This window comes from Heptranchias perlo, chromosome 4 (assembly GCF_035084215.1).
Source record: "Heptranchias perlo isolate sHepPer1 chromosome 4, sHepPer1.hap1, whole genome shotgun sequence".
In the NCBI taxonomy this organism is placed as follows: Eukaryota; Metazoa; Chordata; class Chondrichthyes; order Hexanchiformes; family Hexanchidae; genus Heptranchias; species Heptranchias perlo.
In genome coordinates this window covers 119,262,943-119,283,636 of record NC_090328.1, presented here as the reverse complement: position 1 = coordinate 119,283,636, position 20,694 = coordinate 119,262,943, and the positions used below count along the sequence as shown (strand labels likewise).

At 45.1% G+C, this 20,694-nt stretch overlaps 1 protein-coding gene across 1 annotated transcript in view; it reads right to left on the bottom strand.

Moving 5' to 3' along the window:
• Window positions 1-20,694, bottom strand: part of musk (muscle, skeletal, receptor tyrosine kinase) — a 144,313-nt gene that overhangs the window by 112,034 nt on the left and 11,585 nt on the right. Inside the window, exons 2-5 of the mRNA XM_067983572.1 lie at window positions 19,030-19,156; window positions 16,630-16,781; window positions 6,226-6,353; window positions 5,654-5,798 (exon numbers count right to left, since the gene is read on the bottom strand). Coding sequence (XP_067839673.1) covers window positions 5,654-5,798; window positions 6,226-6,353; window positions 16,630-16,781; window positions 19,030-19,156 — 552 coding nt within the window. The remainder of the gene's footprint in view (window positions 1-5,653; window positions 5,799-6,225; window positions 6,354-16,629; window positions 16,782-19,029; window positions 19,157-20,694) is intronic.

Sequence of the window (20,694 nt, the reverse complement as noted above, 5' to 3'; positions counted from 1 at the left end):
TGGCTTAGTGATGTTGGGGGGCTGCTAGGGTGTTGCACAGCTAGTAAAACCTTTATGTATCTGATGTTGGGGGGAGTCGATATAATCTATAGGCATTGAGTTTAACGAACCTAAATGACCAAGAATGATTCTCAATCTAGCCTTGTATAACACAATATGATGCTGATGGTTGTGACGGTAAGGAAACTTCCTGTTAGCACTTAGTCAAGCAGTCAATGCTGATGCTTTAAGCAGATGTAGAGCAAGCAAGCTCTTTGCCAAGCTAGCAAATTATTCATGATTACTTTCACAAGGCAATATTAGTGACAGTGCGTTAATAATGACTTGTGCTCTTTAATTACCTCAGGAGTAGAGTTTAACAACTTACTTCACCACGGAATCATTTTCACCACCAAACCCACAGAGTTAAAGGGTTGTAAGGTGATGTTGAAGGATTAATGTCATAGATTATTTGGTAGTGTACTGTTAAAGATAGCTTAAAAGCCACAGAGATTAAAAAGGGCATATTTGCCAGCCGATAATGGAGCTTTGGGGTGGAAGGGGGTTCTGTGTTGGATTTTTCAGCCTCGGAGGATAAGAGGTCAGATTTTTGTTTTTGTCCAATTTTGAGGTGGATCACAACTGAGGTCAGCACTGAGCTGGAGAAAAGAAGAATGTGTTTTTTAGATTGGTTTAGCTTTGGGTCATAGGCTTGGCCGAGTTAGGACTTAATTAAGAGGTGATTGTTTATACATTTCATCAGAACTGATGAAAGATCATCGACCTGAATGTTTCTCTCTCTACAGATGCTGCCTGACCTGCTGAGTGTTTCCAGCATTTTCTGTTTTATTTCTGAATTAAGAGGTTCTAGTTTATAAAGAAAGAACTTGCATCTATATAGCACCTTTCCTGAACTCAGGATGTCCCAAAGCGCATTACAGCTAATGAAGTACAGTGTAGTCACTGTTGTAATATGTAGGGAATGAAATGTAAAAACAATTACCTAGATTTTGCACTTTTGGTGTAGTTTATGCCTGAATGGCTATTAGCGAGTTTCAGACAGACTCAAATGGAAATAGACTGTTTAGACCCAATTTTGCTAAGTTAGCTCATTTGCTAACATTATGTGTTAATTTCTATGAGTCAAGGGAACGAACATACTAGTAGTGGGAGTGGAAAATTGTGTATATGTCAAGTTTAAAGGGATGGGGATAATTAAAAGGGAGTGTCACCTGTCACGGCAGAGTTGGCTGAAGATAAAAGTTCTGAAAGCTGCTGGAGAGCCTCAAAAGGACGTATCACAACTTATGGGCAGCTTTTGCCACGCCGATAGGGCAGAGGACTAAGAGATAGGGAAAGGACACCCAAGGTGCAGGCATGAGACTGCAGACAAGTGACAGAGCAGCCCAGCACCTGATCCCCTGTTAGATGGCTGCTGGAGTGGAGATGATCCTCTATGAGGTTGTTGTGCCCTCAGTTCTATTCCATGGCACCATCCTCATAGGCCACGATTGCCGAATGCCTGCAAGGAGGTGGAGCTAAGTGTCATGCCACAGCTGACCATTGCTGTCACTACATTTGCCAGGCCTATGCTGTATAGTAGCTGCAGTTGACCTTGCAGAAGGCGGCACAACACTGCATCTGCCTCTCTGTTGCCTGTGGTCATTGCCGAGTAGCAGTATGAGGACTTGCATAGATGGTTGGTGGCATCTTGGATGTGTTCAATCAAGGTTACATTGGCTGTTGATCACCCTGAGCGTGCCTTTCTTTCATGCAATGCTACTGACAGCAAGACATACTGTGATTGGAATGCATCTAAAGAAGAATCCAACATTATGATTAGTCAGGCATTCCTATTTCTTGGTCATTGGGCCTGCTGTCTCAGCTTCCATTGGGAATAGGAGCCTCCACATGCACTAATCATCTGCTAAAGTGAGGTACGTTCACCTCTGCCTGTGAATGCAATAGAGAGGGTACTAGTGGCTAGGCATCATCAGGGAGCCCGACCTCCTGCCATTCCTCCGTGAGCTCTCCTTTTCTCCCAAACACACCAGATAGGAAGGGATTCCCTTTGGAAGACCCGTTGGTGCCAGGAGTGGTAATAGCGGTGAGGAAAAGATAAATCACTTACAACAATTGGCTCAAAGGCTCACGAGAACCTAAATGTAAAAAAGAAAAACAATTTTTTTTAAAAAAGCTGTTTAGGAAATGGCTAAAACACATTTAAATTCATGTTACTGTGTCCTCTCCGTGAGCTCCAGGATACGTATCGATGCCTAGCAATCCTGGATGCCCATTTCAAATCTTTGTTATTTACATTTGACCTTTGAGGCGGGCACTGCTACTGCTTGCACCCGCCAGAAAATTGCGCCAGGTATGGGGAGCAGCCTGTGGTCCACTTGCTCCCATCTTGAGGCTGGTACACCCCACCTCGCTCAGCATGGGAGGGGGCCTCTATTAATATGCCGGGTACCTACTGAGCCAGGGAAGTAGAGACTCGTAATGTAGGGAGTCCTCGGCCTCGGCTCCACTTCCAGGGCCACCATCCTGATATCACTGGCTTTGGAAGGGGAAAGGGAAGACGGAGGTTTTGGCCTGACCAGAAAATGTCAAAATTGGTGCAGCCAGATCCCTGCCATTTTCCAGTGGGTTCTGCTGCACCTCCACCAGAGTTATGGCAGAACCAACCCACCCACCCCCAAAAAAAAGTGATGCCTTTCTGTCCTTATCATTTCAATAGGACCCATGTTATTATTGTGAAGCTCAAATGGTATCGCTTGAAAGCATCGAGCTAATTTAGACACTATTGCATTTGGCTTCTGATACAAACAGTTTCCATTCAAGGAAAAAAATAATATTTGAAATAAGAGTTACCCGTCTGTTATAAAATAGTATTACCGATTGAAGGTAGCTAATAGGTAGATGTAAACATATTGAGGAATACTAGAACCAGCTGTCCTTAGCAGGCAGGGACTGGGGGGCAAAAAGAGGTCAATTTGCAATAAGATAGATATACGTGAATGGTAGAAGCTTTAGGGTTGAGATGCCAGAAACTTGAGGTTGCTGTGACGATAGGGAATTCCAACATGTTGGGAATATCGGAAGCAAGGATGACTGCAGAAGCTGGCCATGAATACAACATGCAGATGTAATATGTGTTCAGGAAAGATAGGCAGGAACGGAGAAGTGAAGAACACCTGGGAGGTTAAAGTTTGCTCTGTGGGAGGTGGAAACTTACACAATGGGCTATTCCGGTCAGCCATTTTAACATAAAGAGCCCAAAGCTATAACCAGCCATGTTAGGGTAAGATGGATTTGTTCTATGAAGAGACTAAGAAGGGTACATGAAAACAGAGTGATTATTTTAATGGGGGACTTCGATCACAAGATAATTACAGATGAGGACGGCCATCTTAATTCACCCATCCAGAGAGATCCTAACGTTTCCCCCATTGTAGCATCCAATTGTTTCTTAAATGATTCCAGGTTTTTTGCCTCGACTCTATCTGGAAGTTTATTCCACACTCTTCATGTGAAGAAGAATTTCCTGGTATTCGGTCTGTATCCTTCAATTCCATGGCGCTGTGCGTTGGTGTTCCAACATGCTGCATCCCTGCTCCCTTCTGCCATCTTTTCCTTCTTTAGAATATTCTTTTTCATATTAGGCCTGCTGTCCCGTTACTGGCCTAATTGCCCATTCACTGTTATATGGTTAGATGCATCAAAGTCAATGCAACATGTTAACAATTTAGCATAGTCAGTCACTTTGAGTATTCATTTCCTAATGCTTTCTTTTCATATCTTATTTTAAGAAAACCTTGAGGTGTGTCCCATAATCACAAAATGTTACTTTAAAGGGGTGCAACATCCATAAACATTTGGAGTAAATCAGTTATTAGAATAGTCAAACGTTTGTAGTAGTCATGGATTCACCTTTACTCCCCATATTCTTTTATTGACTCCTGGTTCTCCAGAAAAGAGAAGGCTGAGGGGTGACCTAATAGAGGTCTTTAAAATTATGATAGGGTTTGATAGGGTAGACCTAGAGAACATGTTTCCACTTGTAGGGGAGTCCAAAACTAGGGGTCATAAATACAAGAAAGTCATTAATAAATCCAATAGGGAATTCAGGAGAAACTTCTTTACCCAGAGAGTGGTGAGAATGTGGAACTCACTACCACAAGGAGTGGTTGAGGTGAATAACATAGATGCATTTAAGGGGAAGCTAGATAAACACATGAGGGAGAAAGGAATAGAAGGATATGCTGTTGGGGTGAGATGAAGTAGGGTGGGAGGAGGCTCGTGTGGAGTATAAGCGCTGGCATAGACCAGTTGGGCCGAATGGCCTGTTTCTGTGCTGTAAATTCTGTGTAATTCCTTTAAATTGTGCTATCCGGTAGTTGGTACAAAACTATTGCAGGATTTTGGACATCCCTATCTATATGATATGAATGAGCTGATCTTATATATCTAGAACAATCACTTTGTGCATGCGGGTGACTTTTTAACTTTTGTGAAGCACCACATAAAATTCATTGGTGGAAGATGCAGAAGATGATGAAGGGAGGTAGGTACCGATGTGTAAAATAAAGATATCGCACCGCTTATAATGAATACACAAGAATATGTGCAAGACATATCTGGGCATGCATAAGCTATAGAGAGGACATAAACGATTACAGCGTTTCTTGCAAATAGCACACAACATTCAACACACAATGCTTATAGAAGCCTTTTATTGGGAGGAGTCCATGTAGTGAGAAAAATGCATCTTTTATCCAATTCTTTTTACCATATTTATATAGAGGAATAAACTGGAGCTTTGAGTGAATGTTCCCCTTAAACAAATATCTATTAAGAAGTCTCCCAATAAGTTGTGTTCACTGTATTAGTGGCACCACTCACAGCACACATGCATTAATCTAATTGGCAAAATACCTCTTTCAGTTGCATTTGTCATATTAAAATCTGCACAATGAATGGGGAAAAAAGCAAATAAATATCGGAAAATGATTTGTCATGCAAATAAAATAACCACATTAGCAGAGAAAAATGCTGCATTGGTTTGGAAGTTTTATGTAATGTGACGTCTTCACTGACTGTTGACTCGCAGATGGGTTGCTTGAGAAAGACTGATCAGAATATTTTAATTTAGAACACAAGACATCAATGTTTGTGTTATATTTGTTCCATTTTAATGGTTAGCATTTTATGGGATTTAGAATTAAAGTCCAGTTATTTCAGGCAAACTTTGCATTCTTTTTCTGAAGGACAAATGATAACTACTCAAACGGTCTTGTCAGTGTGTTACTGCCTATGATCAGTGATACGATTTGCACAGTTAGGATAACTAGCTCTGTGTGTGTGTGTGTGTGTGTGTGTGTGTGTGTATGTGTATTAATTAGTCAAACTTATTTGCATTGAAATGACCTTTGAACCACATTAGTACAAGTGCATTAAAATTCCTTTGTCCGCCCATTTATTTTAAATGATTTAATACCTTCATTAAAACAGGGGACAGAAGAATTTCTTACATAATCGTTAAGATGTGGTTTTGCGGAAACAAATAAATTACATTTGTAAGTTAGTCGCAAGGAAATGGAATAAATGTGTACTCAAGGGGATATTTCTTCCTCGAAGTACAGTCATTTGAAACTTCAAGTCCCAGACTTACCCTGCACTTCTAAAGTTACAGATCTGGAATACTCCAAGCCCAGGCTGTTTCTTGCCAAACAGCGATACTGTCCTGCATCTTCAATTTGAACACTGCGGATTCTTAGGTTCCCAGACTCAAGGACAGAGGTTCGGGGATGGTCCTTCTAGGGGCAGAATGCATTTCATTATTAGTTTGGCCCTGCTTACAAAAACACAGTTTTAATAAGAAACTTCTTTTATACTGATTCAGAATTCCACCCCCCCTCCGCCGACCCCGGTTTAGGTTTCCAGTGGCTAAGTAGTGAGCTGGAAAATCAATTTCCCAATCCAAGCTGATCCATAATCACCAAGGGTGACTCAATGCAAAATTTCCCTGGGTTTTTCCAATTGGGAACATCCCAGACACCATATGAAACAGAATAGAGCTCCAATCTGCCACAGCCCCTACGAAACAGGAATAGTACAGAGATTGTCCTGAACAAAACAATCCTTGGGCTAGATATTCTGTCAGTTCTTGGTCAATAAGCTGGTAATCTAGTCTGTGGAGTAACTGTGTGCTTTGAAAGCCTCGGAGGCTGTTTATTTCCTTACTTTCAGCGCAGATTCATCTTTGATCCACGAAATGGCTGGTTTTGGATTTCCCATCGTATTACACGGTAGCACGACCTTTGATCCCAGCAACACTTTTACATCAGTGGGTGGTCGAGTGATTTTTGGTTCTGAGGGGGGAAAAGTAAACAAAACTAAACAAGTAAACACTTTTTTTTGTTAGAAGTGATCTATCTATCCATTTATCGATCTAGTTTCTGCCTTATCAAATTCACGACCTCCACACAACAATGAAGGTAAAACCTCATTTACCTATGTATAATCCTCAGGGAATTAAAAACAACTTTCTTCCAACAAACTCATTACACACCTATCTTTCGCCTCCAGTTGTCTCTCCTTCTTTCCTGAGGGTGTTGAGTCTTTCTGGGGATTGGTTTCATTCCAGTCAGGTAGCATTCGGCATCTTGCCCAATTAGCTATATTTCATTGACTCCCGGTCCAGCAACACCTCAAATTTAAAATTCTCATCCTGGTGTTCAAACCCCTCTATCTCGCTCCTCCCTATCTCTGTAACCTCCTCCAGCCCTACAATCCTCCAAAAACTTTGCGTTCCTCCAAATCTGGCCTGTTGTGCATCCCCGATTTCCATCGCCCCACCGTAGGTGGCCGTGCCTTCAGCTGCCTCGGCTCCAAGCTCTGGAATTCTCTCCCTAAACCTCTCTGTCTCTCTACCTCTCTCTCCTTCTTTAAGATGCTCTCTTTGACTTGTCCTAATATCTCTTCACGTGACTCGGTGTCAAATTTTGTTTGATAACCTCTCCTGTGAAGCGCCTTGGGACGTAACATGATCGAGTTCAATGTAGTGTTTGAAAGGGAAAAAAGTGAATCAGCTGCTAAGGTTCTAGACTTGGGCAAGGCCGATTTCAATGGGATGCGACAGAGACTGTCCACAGTAAACTGGGCAAATCTGTTAATGGGTAAAATGACTGATGATCAGTGGGAAATGTTTAAAGAAACATTTAACGTGATACAGAATCGGTTTATACCCCTGAGGGGCAAGAACTCTACTTGCCAAAAAAACACAGCCATGGACAACTAAAGAGGTAAGGGACAGTATAAGACATAAGGAAAGGGCATACAAAAAGGCAAAAAATGGCACAGATCCTGGCGAATGGGAAAGATACAAAGATCAACAAAGGGTCACAAAACAGATAGTAGGGGTTACAAAAAGAGAGTATGAAAAGAAACTCGCAAGGGATATCAAAACCAATACGAAGAACTTTTATAGTTATATTAGGAAAAAGAGGGTGGTCAGGAGCAATGTTGGCCCCTTAAAAACTGAAAGTGGGGATATTGTCATTGACAATGGGGAAATGGCAGACATGTTGAATAATTACTTTGCGTCAGTATTTACAGTAGAAAAAGAGGATAGCATGCCGGAAATCCCAAGAAAACTTATACTGAATCGGGGACAGGGACTCGATAAAATTAACATAAGTAAAGCAACAGTAATGAAGAAAATAATAGCACTAAAGAGTGACAAATCCCCAGGACCAGATGGTTTCCATCCCAGGGTTTTAAAGGAAGTAGGTGAGCACATTGCGGATGCCCTAACTATCATCTTTCAAAGTTCTCTAGATTCAGGAACTGTCCCTCTGGATTGGAAAATTGCACATATCACTCCATTTTTTAAGAAAGGAGAGAGAGGGAAACCGAGGAATTATAGACCAGTTAGCCTAACATCTGTTGTGGGGAAAATGCTGGAGTCTATAATTAAGGATAGGGTGACTGAACACCTCGAGAATTTTCAGTTAATCAGAGAGAGCCAGCATGGATTTGTGAAAGGTAGGTCGTGCCTGACAAACCTGATTGAATTTTTTGAAGAGGTGACTAAAGTAGTGGACAGGAGAGTGTCAATGGATGTTATTTATATGGACTTCCAGAAGGCATTTGATAATGTCCCACATAAGAGACTGTTAGCTAAGATAGAAGCCCATGGAATCGAGGGAAAAGTACGGACTTGGTTAGGAAGTTGGCTGAGCGAAAGGCGACAGAGAGTAGGAATTATGGGAAGGTACTCACATTGGCAGGATGTGACTAGTGGAATCCCGCAGGGATCTGACTTGGGGCCTCAGTTATTCACAATATTTATTAACGACTTAGATGAAGGTATAGAAAGTCTCATATCGAAGTTTGCCGATGACACAAAGATTGGTGGCATTGTAAGCAGTGTAGATGAAAACATAAAATTACAAAGCGATATTGATAGATTAGGTGAATGGGCAAAATTGTGGCAAATGGAATTCAGTGTAGGCAAATGTGAGGTCATCCACTTTGGATCAAAAAAGGATAGAACGGGGTACTTTCTAAATGGTAAAAAGTTAAAAACAGTGGATGTCCATAGGGACTTAGGGGTTCAGGTACATAGATCATTGAAGTGTCATGAACAGGTGCAGAAAATAATCAAGAAGGCAAATGGAATGTTGGCCTTTATATCTAGAGGACTAGAGTACAAAGGGGCAGAAGTTATGCTGCAGCTATACAAAACCCTGGTTAGACCGCACCTGGAGTACTGTGAGCAGTTCTGGGCACCGCACCTTCGGAAGGACATATTGGCCTTGGAGGGAGTGCAGCGTAGGTTTACTAGAATGATACCCGGACTTCAAGGGTTAAGTTACGAGGAGAGATTACACAAATTGGGGTTGTATTCTCTAGAGTTTAGAAGGTTAAGGGGTGACCTGATTGAAGTTTATAAGATATTAAGGGGAACAGATAGGGTGGATAGAGAGAAACTATTTCTGCTGTTTGGGGATTTTAGGAGTAGGGGGCACAGTCTAAAAATTAGAGCCAGACCTTTCAGGAGTGAGATTAGAAAACATTTCTACACACAAAGGGTTGTAGAAGTTTGGAACTCTCTTCCGCAACGGCAATTGACACTAGCTCAATTGCTAAATTTAAATGTGAGATGGATAGCTTTTTGGCAACCAAAGGTATTAAGGGATATGGGCCAAAGGCAGGTATATGGAGTTAGATCACAGATCAGCCATGATCTTATCAAATGGCGGAGCAGGCACGAGGGGCTGAATGGCCTACTCCTGTTCCTATGTTTTACTACGTTAAAGGCGCTATATAAATGCAAGATGTTGTTGTGTAAACCAAGACAGTGAATTTTGGCAGCTTATTCAAACGCGGAGACCTCGCAACTTGTTTTCATCTGAGAGCCAGACATCTATGCTTTCCTTCCTGAGCTAATGGATAGCAATCAGGAGTGGGACCCCTGGTTGCTTTTTTCCCATTCCTAGCCCTACAGCACTGAAGCAATTATACTGCCTATTCAACCATCATAGCTGAGGTCAGCTAGCTCAGCACAGACCAAGGATCGAAGGCTAGAGCCTAGAAAGGACTGTTTGCAAAATTATTCTATGAATATTTAACTTGTCCAATTTTGTGTGTTTTTTAACGGAACTGTTAACCAGTTTAAAATAAGTGGGTTAAAACCTCTAATAAAATAGCACACATAGGCATGTTGTACAATGCATTAGGCGTTAATATTCTAAAATCGCACAGTCATTTCTCAACTTGTATTTTTCATTACATTTCAGCAAAGCAGTGGCATCACCCGAACTCCAACAAGCCCGTAATCTCCTATATTCTGAATTCCCAAACTCAACCGTCGCAAAACGTGAGAGCAAGAAGCAAAAAAAAAACGAGGGCTGCTGTTAACTGCTAGTGGCTGGCTCGAGCGTTGCCTTGGTGGATGAGGCTTGCTTGCTAATCCCTCGTGGAGAGATGGGGGTAAATTTTAACCCCAAAGAACGGGTGGGTTGGGGGGCGGGTGGGCAGTAAAAATCCTCCGTTTTCGGAGCGGGACTGCATCCCGGCTCCAACGTGCCAACTTCCGGGTTTGCCCCAGACGCGTTTGGATCCGTGCGAGCTTCTGACACCCGGAAGTCCCGCCGGCTGATATTTAAAGGGCAAATTCAGGTCTTTAAAGTACTTAATCCTGTTAACTTTTTGTGTATTGACTTAGACAAACCATTTTAACTTCCCCTGAACGTATCTCCCGTGAATTCTGAAACACGCCATGGAAACAGAGGCGAGTTGCAGCCAACCCCCATTTCGATTTTAAACCAGTGATTGACACGTGTGAAGAAAAGGTGAGTTTTTGCAGCAGGGCAATCAGTTCCCTCGGACAAGCCTTTGGCTGCGAGTTCTTTGTGTTTAGTCTGAGATTTCTTTGTTCACACTCAGAATTCCTGTGCTCACACATATTTAACTACATTTTGGACCCCTTCAAACTGACAACATCAGGATGGGAGGGGGTGGCGCAATGGATTCATTCTACGGTACATCTGAGGAGGGGGCACATCACCATCCGTGGCGGGCAGGGCGTGCAGTTCTGGGAGTTGCAGGTCCACAAGACAAAGGTGCGCCACAAGGACCTGCAGAAGAGCAGAGAGGGGACCAACAGAGGGGCCGAGGTTGCAGGAGGCACTGTAAGAATATTGGAAATGGATAAAAATTTCTTAATACTACTAACCATCATGCTCTGTGTATTTTGCTGAGTGTGCAGTTTATTTTGCTGACTTATAAACTGTTAACCTTTGACTAGTGACTGACCTGTGTCACCCTCCTTGCTAGACAAGGAAGCTACCTGATAAAAGAGGAACAATGACTCAAAAAAGCAGAATTATAATCCAAAGATAGCAATAAGACCAGGACCATGACGAGATAGCTAGACGAGTGCGGTCACACAAGCTGGCCGCTTTGAAATGCTACCTTGGAAAGGGTCTTGTGGTTAAATAAGTAAATGTTAAAATAAACTGACCATCTGAAATTCTTTGAAAAACAACTTGTTAATCTGTAAGTGTGTTATGAGTGTTGTTCCATATATGGTGTGAGTTTCCTGCCCAGGGGTGGCGCATAAAAACCCAACGTCTTTTGAGCTTAGGGCAGAGGAATCAACGAAGTCCGCCCGGCTGTCTGAAGTCCGCCCGGCTGTCTGAAGTCCGCCCGGCTGTCTGAAGTCCGCCCGGCTGTCTGAAGTCCGCCCGGCTGTCTGAAGTCCGCCCGGCTGTCTGAAGTCCGCCCGGCTGTCTGAAGTCCGCCCGGCTGTCTGAAGTCCGCCCGGCTGTCTGAAGTCCGCCCGGCTGTCTGAAGTCCGCCCGGCTGTCTGAAGTCCGCCCGGCTGTCTGAAGTCCGCCCGGCTGTCTGAAGTCCGCCCGGCTGTCTGAAGTCCGCCCGGCTGTCGGAAAACATGAAAACGACTGTGTCGACAACTTAATTACAACCTCTGCCCCGAGATCTAAGGGGGTCAAATTGTTTTGATCTTTGTTGTCTAAATATTTCATACCTTTATATGTTTGATTTGACTATTAATAAATGAGACACTGATTACCACTTGGTGTCACCTCCGAATCTGTTGCAGCACTACCCACGTGAGAGGGTCTACTGAGCTTCTTGGACCTCTCTGAGGAGCAGTGTCTACAAAGGCTCAGATTGAGTCACCAGGTGGTCACAGACATCTGCAGGCTCCTTCATGCAGAGCTGCTCCCGACTGGGCCTGATGGCCAGGCATTGCCCATCGCACTCAAAGTAACCACTGCTCTCAATTTCTTCACCTCCGGATCCTCCCAGGATGCCACCAGTGACATCTCTAGGGTCTCTCAGTCCTCTGCACGTAAGTGTATATGACAGGTCATGGATGGCTTGTTTGCCAGAGCATCCGACAACTCAATGTCCCCTGCGACGACATCAGCCGGACTGAGGAGGCAGTGGGTTTCAACTCTGTGGTTGGCTTCCCATGGGTGCAGGGCTGAATTGATTGCTCACACGTAGCAATCCGAGGACCTCCACATCAGCCAGGACTGTTCATCAATCGAAAGGGATATCATTCCATCAATGCGCAGCTGGTTTGCGACCACCGGAAGAGGTTTCTGCAGGTCTGTGCCAAATACCCTGGCAGCTGCCATGATTCCTTCATTTTGTGTGAGTCCAACACCCCGGCCCTCTTCCACGCACAGGACAGACTTAAGGGCTGGCTCCTTGGAGACGAGGGATACCCCCTGAGGACGTGGCTCATGGCACCTGTGAGAACCCCCACCAGCGAGGCACAGCAGTGATACAACGACAGAACTGAGGTGACTGTTGTTGAACGAGCCATAGGAATGCTGAAGATGCACTTCAGGTGTTTGGGTCGATCTGAGGGATCCCTTCAGTACTCACCAGCGAGGGTGTGCAGAATAATCGTCGTGTGTTATGTTATGCACAACATCGCTCAGCAGAGAGGGTTACAGGTGGAGGAGCTCGAATGTGCTTATGAAGCATTGTCGCCTGATGGCAACATTGAAGCAGAGGAGGAGGATGAAGTTGGGCAACCCATCGCGAGAGCAGCGGCGCAGACGGCTACTCCTGATGTCCGGGAATCACTCATATCTAACGGGTTCGCATAAGGCGATCTGCAAACTGAAGATGGTGAACTACTCAGACCACCTGGAACAACCACCACCACCACCAGCCCTCCCCCCTACCCCCCCCCCCCCCCCCACCACCGCCCAACCCTACCCCACCGCCCCCTCTGCTTGCACAAAACAGGCCTTCAATCACACCTACACCCACTGTAAATGTGCCCAAGTCTTGGTGTTCATGATGAAGCACATGAAAGGGCGCTTTCACAAAAAGGACTCAAGAATGGACAAGATGTGGCAGTGGTGGTGATAATTATAATAATTAATGTGCAGTTAAGAAAAACATAACAGTGTGTCAGACACCCTTGTGCATACCTTTGGTGATTACAAAACCTTTGTCTTCCTCTTCCTACAGCTTCTGTATGGTGCATCTCCTGTGGCTTCAGCAGAGGTAGTGGCAGGTTGCTCTGGTCCCTGCCCTGACTGCTGAGATGCTTTCGGTCTATGCCCTCTAGGTTTTGGAGCCAGAGGGCCCTGCCAACGACTGCTCCACCTGCACCTGTGCAGGGGCAGACTCGGCCATCGGGAGAGGAGGCAGCATTGCGGGTACTGGTTGGGGGGGGTGGCAACAGATGAGACGTGGGAGCGTTTTGAGTGGAGTCCCCACTTCCATGTCCCCTTTCACCATCATCCCTCTCCAGGGCCACGGGCATATCACTTCTACCACTCTGCTGGACAACAGCTTGGAGCACATCTGTGACGCATTCTAAGGCCACGGCTAAAGTATCTGTCTGCCTATTTAAAGCAGCAGAAAAGTTGGCATCCTGAGTCCACACGGCCACTGTCATGGCCTGAATGGACTCATTTGTGAGCCATGCTTGAAGCTCAATGGAGGCTGCCATTTTCTCCATCACACACATTCCCGCACTCATCTGTGCCACCAATCCACTAGCATTGGAGTTGGATTCCTCCATCCTCTCCGCTATTGTGGCACGGTTTCCAGTACCTCGCAAAGGTGGAGCTGTACCTTTAACATTCTCAATCTCAACGATGGCCCCCGGGGTTCAGCATTTGTGTCCAGCTGAGCAGAGCTTGGAGAGGAGTGCGCACCCGACGTGGACTCTCCACAGCTGCCCCTGCCACCAGTGTCTGCTCGTGCTCACTTGTGAGTGTTGAATCACCAGGTGACAACCCAACTATCTGCCTAACAGGACCCACCGAAGTGTGATTATCTGCGCTGGTGCATGGCTGGATGTGATGTGACAGTGCGCCCTCTGAGGAATCGAGCACCTCTGAGGAATCACCCTCTTCCATGGTGCCTGCCTCGTCATCAATCCTTGAAGGCCCTGGAAGAGAACATAAAGCAATATTAAGAATCATCGCAGAAGTTAGTTTGCAATGAGTGTACTGAGGTGTGCAACAGGTCAATCGTTGATAACATCAATTCGTGTTGTGTGTGAGTTATGTTAAAGTTCTGTCACCAGACCTTTGTGGGGTGCCAGTCTCGGTATCTTCGACGGCCAGGCACTCCGCCATCCGGCTGAGTTCCAAGGCCTCCTCCTCCGCCACCTCCGTCAGGGACACTATTTGTGGTGGGCCCCCTCCAGACCTACTCCTCTCCCGTGCATTTTGTGTTCTCTTCTCCTACAAGGGGAGAAAGAATAGACGTGTGAGTGAGTGAAGGTGACGTGTTCACCCAATGGAAGCATTGCTTTGAGTGAGGCTGACAATGAAAGAGATGCATCAGAGGGTGACTATCAGACAGATTGATCACATTGCATCAGGATTGGGGTGAGTGGGAGTGGTGGGTTCCCAAATGGGGAGGTGAGGACGTGCACAGAAAGTGAAGGTAAGTTGATAATGAGACTTAAAAGGGTGTGATGTGATGGAGTAGGCTTGGCAAGTCAGAGTGAGGGGGGGGTGATGTGCACTACAGGATGTAGGTAAATCAGTAACTGTACTCACTTGTCCTGACCTGGTTAGGTCATTAAAGCACTTCCTGCGTTGCACCCGCTGCCAACATGCTCCCGCTGCTTAGCTCCTCTGCCACCTCGAGCCAGGCCTTCTTGGTGGCAGAGGCAGGTCACTTCCTCCGGTCAGCTGGGTACAAGCTCCTGCTCCTCATACCGGCCATTAGCAACTCAAGCGAAGAGTCGTTAAAGTGGGGTGCTGCCTTAGTCACTTGCTGCTCCATATCTGCAAATTCCTCCTTTCTCCCTCAAGATCCATGGTTACAATGGCTCTTTAAATACTCCAGCAAGTCATTCGTGTGTGCCGTACGCCCGCTGCACAGTTTAGAGACGCGAATCCCGGAAGTCAAATTAAGGGCCTTCAATTGAGTCACGATCGCTCAAGCCAACGCATAAAAATTTTTCCCGGGTTTCCCAAGCAGCTATTCACCCCCCCACCACCCCCCTCCGCTGAGTTCCCATTGGTGTGATAAAATTTACCCCATTATGCGGGGCACAGAGAACGCCCAAGAAAAGGGAAAGGGCAGAAAGACCTTCGAGAAAGAAAATTCCCCAGTCAAAAAAATTATTGAAAAATGGAAGATTATATCTGGTATGCCATATCTGCCCTGTTACTGTGGGCTCAGTGGGTAGCACTCTCGCCTCTAAGTCAGAAGGTTGTGGGTTCAGGTCCCACTCCAGAGACTTAAACACAAAAATCTAGGCTGATACTCCCACTGCAGTACTGAGGGAGTGCTGCACTGTCGGAGGTGCTATCTTTTGGATGAGACATTAAACTGAGGCCCTGTCTGCCCTCTCAGGTGGGTGCAAAAGATCCCATGTCACTATTTTGAAGAAGAGCAGGGGAGTTCTCCCCGGTGTCCTGGTCAATATTTATCCCTCAACCAACATCACCGAAAAACACATTATCTGGTCATCATCACATTGCTGTTTGTGGGACCTTGCTGGGCCCAAATTACCTTAAAACATTGACTACGCTTCAAAAAGTACTTCATTGTCTGTAAAACGCTTTGGGACGTCCTGAGATCGTGAAAGGCAAGTTCTCTCTTTCGTTCTTCTTTCTTGTAATGTGGTCCCAAACAGGCCGCTGCTACTGTTGAAGCCCCCCTCACTCCCCTCCCAAGTGAGACAGGGAATAACACCGGCCCCCTTTTCACGTTATGAAGATAAACTTTGTTACGGTGCACTTTAAAACCAATGCTTAAAAACTTCTTATTGCAAACGTTTTCCCCTGTACTCACTGAAAAATCCCAGCCACCAGGAGAGGAGCTTCATTCTCAATAAGAACCAATCCCTGTGAGTTTTGCGATAATAAAGTTTGATTTTAATATTGTGAACTGAATTAGTGGCTTCGATTTTCACAGGGGGAGGTGGGGAAGGGTGAGGGAGAGCTTGGTAGCGGGCGATGAACCCAGGCAAGGCCGGGGATGTGGAGGCCCTGCTCACCTTAACGGTAGGGCCTCATTTAACTCGAACTCTGCAGAATCTCGCCCCGACACATAGAAACATTGACTACCTGGCGGGCGGACGGGGGCGGGAATTTGAGGCAGGAGATCGTGGGTGGGGATGGGGTAAAGCCTGCTGCCATGATCGGGAGGAGGGATTTAGATCCGGCTCCCTCAGGTTTTGCCTGACGAGGGAGCTGATGCTGCCCCCTCCCCCACCCCCCTGCCCCCTCCCCCACCCCCTGCCCCCTCCCCCAACCACCTGCCCCCTCCCCCACCCCCCTGCCCCCTCCCCCACCCCCTGCCCCCTCCCCCAACCACCTGCCCCCTCCCCCACCCCCCTGCCCCCTCCCCCAACCACCTGCCCCCGCTCAGGCCTCAGATTGAAATTCTAGATTGGGTCCTGATCCTTCCTATAGTAATCCCGCTTGCCTGTTCAAAAGAGCAAGTTAATATCGGAACACGGCTAGAAGGTAGTGGGATCGGAGGGAGTAAGTGACTGGCCTTATATTAACCCTCACACCCCCCCCCCCCCCCGCCTCCACCAAAATCCGGTTTCCTCAGTTAAAATCGGGGCCAGGGTTTCAATCAACTTCTATTTCGACAAAAAAGCGCGAGACTTACTCATTTTCACCTGTAGAGCTCCACAGCTTTGCACAGAGCTCCCCACGCCATTGTTAGCAGTACAACAGTAGACCCCGTTATCTGTATCTTCAACACTGAGAATGGTTAATATCTGGCCATTTTCTTTTGTACTGTAGCGGGTGTCAAAGGGTCTGTAAATTATAACAAGAAAAGCCAAAGCAATTTATTCACGAAATTGTTAATACATGAACAAAACTACCTGCAGCATAAAATTGAGTGCTTAAGAAAGCCTGTAGAATTACATATTACATAGAGTTACAAAGAATTTTCAGCACAGAATCAGGCCATTCGGCCCAACTGGTCTATGCTGTGTTTATGCTCCACACAAGCCTCCCCCCTCCATACTTCAACTCACCCCATCAGCATATCCTTCTATTCCTTTCTCCCTCATGTGTTTATCCAGCTTCCCCTTAAATGCATCTATACTATTCGCCTCAACTACTCCTTGTGGTAGCAAGTTCCACATTCTAACCACTCTCTGGGTAAAGGAGTTTCTCCTGAATTTCCTATTGGATTTATTAGTGACTATCTTATATTTATGATCCCTAGTTTTGGTCTCCCATGAGTGGAAACATCTTCTCCACGTTTACCCTATCAAACCCTTTCATAATATTAAAGACCTCTATCAGGTCACCCCTCAGCCTTCTCTTTTCTAGAGAAAAGTGTCCCAGCCTGTTCAATCTTTCCTGATAGTTAAAACCTCTCAGTTCCGGTATCGTTCTTGTAAATCTTTTTTGCACTTTCTCAGACATTTAATTCCTTACCGAACATGCACTGCACCTCACTAACGAATACAACCTAACTAACTAACACAGACTGTTTTGTTTAACATGTTACATTATAAATGGTAATTATTTCTGAAGAGATGTAATATAAATATTTCTTTTTGATTTTTTTTGTGTATTATACACTTAAAGGAGTCGGTGCAATGAAGGTTCATTAGATTAATTCCTGGGATGAGAGGGTTGTCCTATGAGGAGAGATTGAGTAGAATGGGCCTGTACTCTCTGGAGTTTAGAAAAATGAGAGGTGATCTCATTGAAACATATAAGATTCTGAGGGGGCTTGACAGGGTAGATGCTGAGAGGTTGTTTCCCCAGCTGGAGAGTCTAGAACTAGGGGACATAGTCTGAGGATAAGGGGTCGTCCATTTAAGACTGAGATGAGGAGGAATTTCTTCACTCAGAGGGTTGTAAATCTTTAGAATTCTCTACCCCAGAAGTCTGTGGATGCTCAGTCATTGAGTATATTCAAGACTGAGATTGATAGATTTTTGGACTCTAGGGGAATCAAGGGATATGGGGATCGGGGGGGAAAGTGGAGTTGAGACCAAAGATTAGCTATGATCTTATTAAATGGCGGAGCAGGCTTGAGGGGCCGTATGACCTACTCCTGCTCCCATTTCTTATGTTCTTATAAGTAATGTAAAACAATATGGCACTTCAAAAAGACAATGGCACTTCCAAAGTGATTAAGCACACTTTTGTAACACAATTTTCTCCCATCTATCCCAGAGGTGTTGACTCATGGGCACCAGTCTCCCTGCAGTAGCTCACCCCAGTGGATATCAGCAGACTATTCACCCATGAGGGTCATTACAGCTAAGCCTGATCCTGTTTTCACCCGGTGACTGACTTGTGCACTTTCCAGCAGGATTCCCTGGACAGCGATCAGTGGTGAGATCCCTGGCTGATTTATCCTGTCCATAAGCCAGAGGTGCTGAGGACAACTGTAGACTCCAGGGAAAGGGGGTCAAAGAAAATTGAGGAGGAAAAAAAATATGTATCATATATATATATATAAAGTAGCCATCCATGAACACAACCTTTGACCTCTGATCACCAGAGGTTAAACTGCCACAATTGGCACTTTAATCTACTGATTATTTTCTGTTCTAATTTTTTTTCTTTTATGCTATGCTTCTTACTTATAGTACTTGTTCTTTGATAAACCTTTTCTTTTGTTTTCCCTGTTTAATTTTTCCTATTTCGCATCTTTTCTTTGCTTCTCACTTTCTTCGTTCTTGTTCATTTGCCTATTCCTTGCCTCCCATTTCTTATTAGGGAATCCCTGATGTGCAATTGGAGCCCATCAACATTCCCCTATCCTGGGGAGTAGGTGAGTAACACGGAGAGGCCTATAAAGGGGAAGAAAACGTGTAAAAAAAAAAATTGTGCTTTTAAAAACATCATAGCCTTGCCATTGCATGACAAGTACCCTTGTCAGAACACCATTAGGTCACGACTCTATCTCACGGAAGGTAAGAATCCTGCTGGCCAGAGATTAGTTCTGGTATACTGTATCGTTTTGTCCTATTTCTGACTTTGTCCCGTGACGCAAGCCAAGTTCTGCTTCTTTCAAACTTCGGTGTGTTCTCACCTTATTGGAATGTTATTACGAGTCCAGATAATCTCTGCTGCTGGATATGAATCCACTGCACACAGGAAAGAGGCTTCCTCCTCAACCAGTGCATCCACTGTCTCCAAGGGACTGGTGATCTGAGGAGCTGGGAAATTAGATACAGATTCAGGAAATACAGCAATAATCGTTTCACAAAAGCTACAGCAAATCTCAAACTTATAGATTCAAGATTCTTCATTCTTACTATTTTTCTTTCCTTTGTCGAAGAAAGCCTTCAGTAAAATATGGCTTAAATAAACCTAATCACGGAACACCATACACAGCAAATACTGTTGTTATAAACTCTGTATCCAGTTCCAACCTTAACTCATAATATTGAACTTGGAGAAACCATAAAGTAGGTTGACCTTCTGACCTCTGACTCTGTTCTACAGACTGCAGGACAATTTATGGCAGTGAAATTTGTGGTATGTAACTCCTGATAGGCATTGAATAACACAAATGGCTGATGTATGTTATCAGACACCAACGACAACTTACATTTATATAGCGCCCATAATGTAGTAAAACGTCCCTAAGGCGCTTTACAGGAGTGATTATCAAACAAAATTTGACACCGAGCCACATAAGGAGATATTGGGACAGGTGATCAAAAGCTTGGTCAAAGAGGTAGGTTTTAAGGAGCGTCTTAAAGGAGGAGAGAGAGGTAAAGAGGGGGAGAGGTTTAAGGAGGGAATTCGAGAGTTTGAGGCCTAGGCAATTGAAGGCACGGCCGCCAATGGTGGGGCGAAGGAAATCGGGGATGTGCAAGAGGCCAGAGGTGGAGGAGCGCAGAGATCTCGGAGGGTTGTAGGGCTGGAGGGGGGTATAGAGATGGGGAGGGACGAGGCCATGGAGGGATCTGAGAACAAGGATGAGAATTTTAAAATCGAGGCGTTGCCAGACTGGGAACCAATATAGGTCAGTGAGACATAACAAAACAAGGGTGTCGAGATGAAGCATTAACTGTGAAAGCAAAGTGACAGCAGTTTGTTATCACAAGAAGTATGGCGCTCTTCAAGTCTTTGTTATTGTGTATAACACCCATAGGGCGGGCTGTTTCAATTTGAGGGTTTTTTTTGTGTTCGTCAAGATGTCAGAGCTGAGGAAAGAAACAATTCCATTTTGGGTGTTCAGCATTAACATTAAGCAATCCTGCAAGGATTTTGTCCCAACTGTGTGCCTCAGCCCCAGCCTCATATGAGCACCACATACTGCAGTCTGCGCCATTGTGACATTTTTCCATTTTGTATATCAGCCACCTTGTGGTCTCCCCGAGCGACACTTTCAATTTAGTGCTAAATTAGGAGCAGAAGGAACTGGATTGGCACAACAACAACAACAACAACAACAACAACAACAACTCCTCCTCACATTTATATAGGGTCTTTGACATAGTAAAATGTCCCAAGGCACTTCACAGGAGTGTTATCAAACAAATATTTGACACCGAGCCACATAAAGAGATATTAGGGCAGGTGGTCTAAGAGGTAGGTTTTAAGAAGCGTCTTAAAGGAGGAGAGAGAGAGGTAGAGAGGTTTAGGGAGGGAATTCCAGTGCATAGGGCCTACGCCACTGAAAGTGCGGCCGTCAATGGTGGAGCGATAGAAATCGGGGTCGTGCAAGAGGCCAGAATTAGGGGAG